The sequence below is a fragment of the Tupaia chinensis genome, unplaced genomic scaffold (assembly GCF_000334495.1).
Source record: "Tupaia chinensis unplaced genomic scaffold, TupChi_1.0 Scaffold000685_1, whole genome shotgun sequence".
In the NCBI taxonomy this organism is placed as follows: Eukaryota; Metazoa; Chordata; class Mammalia; order Scandentia; family Tupaiidae; genus Tupaia; species Tupaia belangeri.
In genome coordinates, this window is record NW_006160208.1 from 2,161,107 (window position 1) to 2,170,528 (window position 9,422).

The 9,422-nt window shown below is 41.7% G+C and overlaps 1 protein-coding gene across 4 annotated transcripts in view; it reads right to left on the reverse strand.

Moving 5' to 3' along the window:
* Positions 1–9,422, reverse strand: part of ACSL1 (acyl-CoA synthetase long chain family member 1) — a 79,335-nt gene that overhangs the window by 17,394 nt on the left and 52,519 nt on the right. For 3 of the 4 annotated variants that reach the window (XM_027776607.1, XM_027776606.1, XM_014592372.2), the window contains exons 8-12: positions 6,098–6,130; positions 5,889–5,940; positions 5,299–5,372; positions 2,434–2,511; positions 1–114 (exon numbers count right to left, since the gene is read on the reverse strand). In XM_027776607.1, the coding sequence (XP_027632408.1) occupies positions 1–114; positions 2,434–2,511; positions 5,299–5,372; positions 5,889–5,940; positions 6,098–6,130 (351 nt within the window). Of the gene's footprint in view, positions 115–2,433; positions 2,512–2,577; positions 2,656–5,298; positions 5,373–5,888; positions 5,941–6,097; positions 6,131–9,422 lie in introns of all 4 variants that reach the window. The other variant, XM_027776605.1, reaches the window with a different exon arrangement.

The following is a 9,422-nucleotide window of genomic DNA, read 5'->3' on the forward strand; positions in this document are numbered from 1 at the left end:
CAGCCTTGGGACCACAGGGAAGATAGTGGGTTGAAGCACCTTGAGGTCATCCATAAGCAGCCTGATATCTCCTTGGAAAAAGCCTATTTTAGCTCCATGACACAGCATCACACACTGCAGAGGTAAAGAGAATCAGATGTGTGTGACCTCCACGGCAGGGGCTACGCGACACACACTGCAACGCACAGGCTTCCGTCTAAGCGCGTCAGGCCGGGTTCCAGAAATCTTAACGTTCCTGAATATAAGTAGCTTTTTAAAAAAGCTTTTGCATCCACCAATCATTGTACCATCTGGAAATGTGGTATGCAAGTTCTTGATTCTCCTGAAGACACACAGGTTGGTATGAAACCAGGGTATGTTTTCAGTGAGGGTCACAGAAGTCCTACTCTTTCCACTTTGTGATAAATATCTACTGAATGAGTGACACGGTATTACAGGTGCCAAATATTTTCAGCTTTCCAGAAACTTTATTCTAATTTATTTTCAAAATAAAAGCGTAACTTCTTGCCTACAGTCCAAGCATGTAAAAGTCTCATTCTCCTTTAATTGAGTGTCACTCAAAGTTTGTGACATACCACTGACTATGCCGATGTAGAGACACCAGGATATTCATTACCAAAGTGGCCTGTCAATCAGCTGTAAGATATCGCATGATTTTTTTTTTCCCCGTTTAGTGCAAACTGCACCAGGGAGCGACATGGACTTGACAAACAGCCCACCTATTTTAAACTTAAAAAAAGAAAAGAAGCCTCAAAGGATAAGGCAATAGAAGCACAGACGGTCTTTGGCTTGAAAGCAGAAACCATGAAAAGGCACGCCATGGTCTGTGGTTTAAAAATCGAAGTTATGGAGGCTCCTATTTGGTGTGGCCTGCCTCCTGAGTACTTCGCAGAACTGCAGTTATGTACACATGGCCCATCAGCCAAGGCATTTGGGGTTGCTTTACAAACCCAAGAGACCCCCAGGCATGCTGGAAGTGGAAGTGAGGGAGGGAACATGAAAGCTAATGATCCTTTACCCTTGCGGGGTAAGTGAATCTTACAGGGCAGCAATTACCCCAAGGACTGGCTCTCTACCAGTCTTCTCTCTGTGTCCAACATTGAGCACAGCGCCCGGCACATAGCTGGCACTCAATAAATATTCACTAAATGAACGAATGGTGCTCATCATTTTTCCTATAGTATAAAACCCAAAATTGTGCAAGGAAGCAAGATGGCACTTGGTCAGTTTTTCAATTAGCTGCACAGTTGTGTACAGGGAGTCTAGGCCAAGGTCAGCTAAAGATCGTCTTGCTTTTCCCTGGTCATTTAGAATACTGATGGAAAAAAGGTCTTGGGCCAGCCCATGGCCTGGTAGTTACAGGAGCCAGATATCACATGACTGAGACAGGACTGGAGTCCCAGACCCAGTGGCTATAAAACATGGCAGGCACATAGGCATGTGTGCCCAAAATCCGGAGAGGAGGGAGAAATAGAGGAGAAGGGATTGAGGTGTGACCATTTCCCATGAAGGATGCTTTCTCCCTGTCCGTCCCTGCCCCCTCAATCCTCCGTCTCCCTCTCTCTGGTGAATGCATGCTCCCTTTTGCAAAAACAAACCAACAAACAAAAAACAAAAACAATAGAACTCAGGTTAAGCCAACTTGTGCACAATCAAAATTAGAGACTTTACACTAGCAGATGGTGTAATGGTTACGTTGCTGGACTCCCATGTAGCTGACCGTGGTTCAAGTCATGAACTCGGTGGTTTAAAACTCATGCCAGGTGCATGTGCATGCATGCCCAAAATCCCCAGAGGAGAATGGAGGAGAAGGGATTGCATGTGGCCATCCCCAATTGGGGGTGATTTCTCACCTTCTGTCTTTCTGTATTTCTGTCTCTCTGGCGAGCGCATATGCCCTATAGTAAAAATCTCTCTCTCAAAAACATAAAAACAAAAACAAAAATGAAAAAACACCAAAAAAATAAAAGACTTCTTGCAGAACAGAAGCCTCCCAGGCCTCTGTAAGGTTAAATTAATAAAAAAATTATTTTGGGGGCTGGCAGATGGTGTGGTGGTCAATGGTGCTGGATTCCCACATGGCTGACTGCAGTTCGAGTCCTGGACCTAGCAGCTTGCTTTCTCACTTTCTCTCTCTCTTGCTCTCTCTCACTCTGTCCCTCTCTGGTCAAATTAAAGTAAATAAAGTTAAACAACATAATTATTAAGAAAAATTATTTTCAAAGTTAACCTTTCTAGAATCATGTCCAGAGTAGTAAGGACATGACTCCACAAGTTCGGGGCTCCCAATTGCAAAATAAATGGCTGAAGTTTAAGTAATCCAGTTCAGACCCAGGAAAAGAATGTATACTCTTCCAAACAACGCGCACCATTTGTAAAGCAGGCTGGATAGATAGCCCTCCGTGGGGAGGCCAGTCCGCACACGAAGCTTACCTGGAGGAGCTGTTCGTACATGTGTGCGAGTGGTAAAAACGAAATGTGTGTGTCACTGGGGTTCAAGACAATCGCTTTCTGTAAAACACAACGACTTAGCAGAGCACACAAAACAAACAACGAGGAACAAAGGTCAGTGCCTACCTCTACGACTCTCTCAAACATGTGGGCGAGAGGCAAGAAAGAGATCAAGATATCGTCTGGGGAAGGATTGACTGTGTTCTGTAGGCAAAGACAGCAGCAAGGCAAGAAAGCGTTCAGACATCCAGTCATTTTCCCAGTTTACCGTAGAGCACATAGCCCCTCAACGCGGACGAGAAAAAGCTGTGCGCACCTTTTTCTCACCAAAAAATAAAATGAGAACAAGACTTTAACTATCCAGATGGGTAGAGGCCACTCTCAATGACAAAGTAAATCCACTTTCGGACTTTAATCAAAACAAGAAAAACAGGCCAGCGGATGGCATCGCGGTTACAATGCTGGACTTCCGCAGGGCTGATAGCAGTTCAAGTCCTGGACCTGGTGGCTTGAAACTCATGCCAGTGCCTGTGCACACGTGCGTGCCCAAGATCCCAGGAGAATGAGGGAGAAGGGACTGTGGTATGGCCATCCCCTCAGGGTGTGATTTCTCACTTTCCCTCTGTCTCTGTTTCTCTGTGGTACACGCACATGCTCTAAGGCAAAAGCCTCTTAAAAAAAAAAAAAAAAGAAAAAAGAAAAAAGAAAGAAAAAAAGGAAAATATTCCCAAAGTGGGAGGTTGAAGGGTTATGTGCTCTAATCATTTAGTATTTCAGAGCTATAGTACCACGCCACCCAGCAAGCTCAAATTCACCTTAAGGTAAGAAACATAAGGCCCATTCTAACATAAGACAGCACATTACTTTGCCAAAGGAAAGGGAGAGAGAAGGTAAGAAACGATGGATTTCCAAGGCCCTTTTATTTATAGTGGAAGTGTACCTAGAAAATTAGAGCTTGGTCAACATTTTTTACCTTAAAGCCCTATTTTATCCCACAAAAAAACATGATCCCAATTTGTTTAATGCAACTGCAGCTCCACACCAGATTTGCTCATCTACAAATGTGGATTGCGGTGGGTCCACGGCAGATGAATGTGGACATCTGCTTTCCTTCTGAGTGGCCTGACTCAGGGGCAGGCAAGGTCAGGGTTGGTATGGAAATGCTCAGGAAGAGTTCTGGCCAAAACGGGAGTGCCAGCAACAGCTGCTGCCACACCAACTGAGAAACGAGGGTTCTGTCAAGTTACAAGGGTGACACACTTCTGAGCCATGCCCTTCTCCTGCCCAAGACTTTTAATAATAATGTGACAACAGATGACAGCACATGTCCCGAGCAGATGTAGCAGCCCTCGAAGCCCCGGGTGTAGACTGGGCCTGCTATAATCTTAGCTTAGTTTCATTCGAGTGTGCCCTGTGAGAGTCTCAGTACTTCTCAGTAGGAAATTGTTACAGAATGAGAAATCAGACTCAGTAATAGCTATACTCTTCATTTTCTGATTTAGTGCCAACAATGTCTATTATTGTGACTAGAAGTTTTTGCCAAGTTGAGAATGCCCCTTGATATTACAATTATGATTTTAAATAAAGTTTGCAATCATTTGCCTCAGTGGAGCCACCAATGCATTTGAAGTGTGCTTTGAAGGCCAAACAAGAATTTAAAATTGCACTTTGGTAGGGTATTAAATGTTTAACTCTGTTTAGAAGTATATATTGAAAGAGGTATTAAGGACTAAGAAGCGGAACAAAGTAAAATAAAGGGCAAGATCCCTCAAAGATCCGCTTTCTATAAGACACTCAAGATGTCCATTCCCCCAAACCATGAAGCACAGGCTCCTGCCACAAAAACGGGAGATACAGAATACTCCCCCAAGAGATAACAAAAACAAATTATGTTCAATGTGAATAAGAGTGTAAGAGAAATACATTGCTCAATAAATATCTTTTTAAAAGGTAAGTTTGAAACATACTCTTGGTGCTATAGGCTAAACTATGTCTCCCCACATCACCAAATTCAAGTTACAGTCCTAACCCCCAGTGTATTCAGAGATGGGCCCCAGTGTGACTGTATTTGGAGGTAACTCTGGATCTGATAGGGCTGAAGTAGAGACACCAGAGGTCTCTCTTTCCATGTGTGCACAGAGGAAAGCCCATGTGAGGACACACATTTGCAAGCCAACAAGAGAGCCCTCACCAGACAATGAATTTGCTGGTGGTTGATCTTGGACTTCTAGCCTCCAGAACTGTGAGAAAATAAGTGTCTGTTGCTTAAGCCACCCAGTCTGGGGTATTCTGTTATGGCAGCCTGGGCAGACTCAGACATTTGGATAGTGAACTGTAAGATTACATAGGAAATTAAAGTTTGAGGCTTTCATTCTCCTCTTCTCTTATACTGAAAGCCAAATTGAACACAATATGTAATAATAACTCAAAAACCTTTAGTAGTCTTTAACATTTCTTTGTCAACTTGAGAGAAATTATTTTCCCAATACTGGACTACTAGATGACAGTATAAGAAAGTCATCCCTTCTTTGCTCTTTCTTGGAAAATATTTATAGGGCAATATGCAAATAAAATTTCACTATAGGAAAGTTGTGGTAAATCCCAACTGCCGATTTACCTTAGTTGGTCACAGCAAGAGTTGGAGATCAGGTCTACGACAAAAACCGCTGAGAGGAGGCAGCTTTGGATCATGTTAACACTGAGATCTACACTGTTCTGCAGATAGTGTTCTAAAGACCTGTTCTGAATACCGCCCGCCATGGTGGTGCCACCTTCGCCACTTTCATTCTTAAGGCCTAATGCCAACCAATGAATGTGAAGAAAGATGAAAATATCCCCCAAAGTTACCTCTGTCGCTTTCACAAAAGCTGAACAATCGCTCACTATATTTCGGTGAGTGATCATTGCTCCTTTGGGGTTGCCTGCAGAGCACACGTGAAGCAGAACAGCGTTAGAATATAGGAAGGCATCACGGCGAGAGAGAACCTGAGGAAGCCCAGACACCCTGTGGAATGAGGGCCTCAGACGCCTCGACGGTCCGATACACCCATGGAAGCCAAATGTTGGGTGACATTGAATTCCTGAGCAACCCGCAATTCTTTCGATAAAACTTAGTATCTTAAATCATCTCTAGCAGAATGCACACGTTTTTGAGGGTGTACGTAGCAATAAGAAAAGCAAAGCCAAGAGTTCCGTTCCTGGGAGCCACTGATACAGTTATTCTGCTAGGGAGAAGAGTGAATCTAAAGTCACCTTAAATAAATGTCGGAGACAATGTATGGCACTCAGGTTCTGAGAGTATCTAGCAGAGCTAAGAGCTACTTCCATCTCTTCTGCTTTTCATTCATGGACAGCTAGTTAATATATCATAAAAATAAAAAAGTGGGGAATGCAGACTTTCAGATAATACTTAGAAGCAATTCCATTTAAAAACTGACCTGTAGTTCCACTTGTGAAACAGATTACTGCAAGATCCTCAGGTGCTGGAGGCTAAAGGAGATTAGAAAAAAAAAGTGGTACAAATCAGAAGAGAAAAGAAAAGAAAACTAAGCCCTAAGTATCATCCACGCTTTCTGCTAGTCTCCAACATGACTAGACACTGAAAACTGCATGGAGGGTGTGGTGGGGTCTGGTACAGTATGCTTACCTTGGGCTTCCGTCTGTTGGCTCTTCCCAGATCCTTAATTAGAAGAGAAAAAAAATCATCAATGGAAACATTTCTGTTTTTTTGGGGGGGACACATTTTTTTTCTTCCTTTTTATTATTATTTTTTTATACAGTCAACCACTGTCTGTCATTACAGCTTGTAACATGAATTTTCCCAGCGTGATCACACTGCACACTGGTCCAGTCAAAGATACGATCACAAAGATCACCATCAACAGGCAAGTCTCCGATTTTGTGGGAGACACATGTCTAAGTGTAAAGAATAAGGTCACTTAAAGCCGACTTCACTATGGCGTCCAATCACAGCGGGCTCAAAAGTGCTTAACCTTCCAATTAAATGAACTACGGCAATTTTAACACACCAGAACTAAAGTATTTATTTATTGCTCTAAGAAGTCATTTTCTGGCCCTGGTGGCATAGTCAGCAGCAAATGAAACCACAGTGCTGGAAGCCACACAGCCACCCCCAGGTTCAGATTTCCATGGGCCTGAAAACATGCCAGGTACATGCACAGGTGTCCAAAATCATAAAGAGCTGGAGGGCTGAGGAAAGAATACGACAAGACGAGATCTTGCAGAGGGTCTCTCTCTCTCTCTCTCTCGTATGTACATTTGCTTTTGATCATGAATAAAACAAATTAATTTTTTAATTTCTTTTAAAAAATGGGTCAGCAAGTGGCATGGAAGTTGAGGTGCTGGATCCCACATGACTGACTGCAATCTGAGTCCCAGGCCTAGTACGTGAGAATCACACTAGGTGTGTGAGTGTGTGTGCCCAGGATCCCGACAGGAGAATGAAGAAGGGACTGAGATGTGGCCATTCTCTCTTTCCATCTCTCTCTCGCTGTCTCTCTCCAGAAGGCACATGTACTCTACAGCAAAACCAAATAAACAAAAAAAAAAAAAAACTTATTAAAAAAGAACTAATTTTCCTGTTATTTCATCTCTGATGAAATTACATAAATGGTATTAAGACTTGCCATTGAAATAGAATTTATTCAAAAGGCAGCAGAGTCTTTTACAACGTAGTTCTGGTCTCCACTCCCACTTCCTAGTATAGCCTTTAACAAAACCCTGCTCTTAACCACAACCAGCACTCTGCAGATACTCTACAACTCCCCGAATCCGAGCCCTGTACCATCGGGTCACCTGGCTCTGCAACACCGACATCTTTAATCTGGGGAGGAAAATCAGCCTCTGTCAGATTTAAATGGCTGCCTTTTGGAAATGTTCAAATCCTTGTACTCCCCAAAAAGCACAGAGAAAGGATTTGGGAGCCTCCAAAACAGGCCACAGCAGAAGACCTAAGGTCATTTCAAGAATAGACATATGAGTTAAGAATGATAGATCCAGATCTGGGGTTTGGCATTTTCCAATTTCAGGCTTCCTGTCACCATCACGGATGTGGTTCAGTTTGCTACATTAAGACAGTTTTGGTGGTCACTTTGATATCTATTAATTTTTAAAATAAACTATATTCTTTTCCTATTAAAATTGAACAGCTTGACTGAACATATGGTGTAAGCATGCCTATAATTAAATGAAAATTAGGTAGGTGTGCTCAGGGCTCAGTGAGCTTTGCCTCCCCCTAAAGAAAAGTTTTAAAAAGTTAATGATATTTTAAATTCCACAGATGACAGATCACTGAGTAAACAAACTCTGACTTCTTGTGAGAATTCAACCAAGAGCCCAAGCCATTATAATCCCTGTAATTTTTCCTTCAAAATGATATTTATTAGCTCTATATTTCTACTCATCACTCAAAATTCTTACATAGCTTCTAGAGATTTACAATTCTTCAAAGGTTAGGGCTAAATAAAATAAAGCAATAGTTACATACGATTTGGCTTTTAATTTTCTGAGAACAAACATTATCCAAGTTAGTGAGCTATTTGCCAAGAAAGTTTCATAGCCTTAACCTGTTTTATAACATCACTTAGAAAACATACAGCAATTATCAAAAAGAAAAAAGTTGCCATCCTTAACTTCTAAAAAAATTAAAATTAAAAAATAAATTTAAAAAAAATCTTGAATTCTAGTTAATGATACACATACTGAAGTTTTTAGGGGCAATGAAATCTGTAACTTACTGAAAAAATATAAACAAGATGGACTGATGAGTGACCAGAGATATTATCACTCGATGGATTAATAGAGTAGCCCCCCTTAACTACAGAAGATAAATTCTAAGTCTCCCCTCCCTGACTGGAGGCCTGAAATCACAGATGATACTAAACCCTATGTAGGCAATTTTTTTCCTATACAAACATTTATAAATTAGGCATAGTAAGAGATTAACAATAACAAAATAGAACAAGAATGACAATATGTGGTCATAAAAGCTTTGGGAAAGTGATATCCGAAAATATCTTATTGTACTTGACTCACTTAATTTTGGATTGCAGTTGGCTGCAGGTAACTGAGACCTCAGAAAGCAAAATGAGATGAACAAGGACTGCTGTAGGAGCTAAAGCAATGCCGTCAGTCTGCTGCTGCTAAGACAGTGGTTCCATAAGATTGTAGTGGACAGCCTAGGCGTGCAAGTAGTTTATACCACCTAGAACTGGACTGTGCACGTGCACTCCGTCATGTCTGCTCAACGATGAAGTTGCCCAGGCATGCAGCCTCAGAACACCCTCTCATGCTTAAGTGAACCATGACTCTCATTGAAATGCTCACTGTACACTTTGGGTGGTGGGCACATGGCTGTCTACTCTACAATTCTCTCAACTGTTTTCATGTTTGAAAATTCTATTGAAATATAGAAAAACCTGCAAATGTTCCAGATGTCAATGTTTCTAGTTTCGATCCTGTAAAAATGTACATGAATAGAAACTTGATCCTAAGAGTAACCATAACGCTACTTTTTTTCTTTTTTTTTGAGATTTTTGCTATAGGGCACGTGTGCTTGCTGGAGAGACAGAGATAGGCAGAGACAGAAAGTGAGAAATCACCATCCAGAAGGGATGGCCACACCACAATCCCTTCTCCTCTGGGCAGTTGTTACGTGCGTTTTAAGTTGCTGGGTCCGGGACTCGAACTGCAGTCGATTATATGGGAGTCCAGCGATGTAACCATTACTCCATCTGCTGGTCCCCATAAAGCTACTCTTAATTTCTTCAACCATTCATCTTTCGCTTATAAAATTTAAAAAACTAAGCATGAACCTAACTAAGCAAATAAATATAAAATGATCTTTTATAAACTAAGATTTTTTTTTAATTGTCAGAAGGCATGTGTGCTTGCCAGAGAAAGAGAGAAAGTAACCCCAGTGAAATGTGATCACACCCCAATCCCTTTTCCTA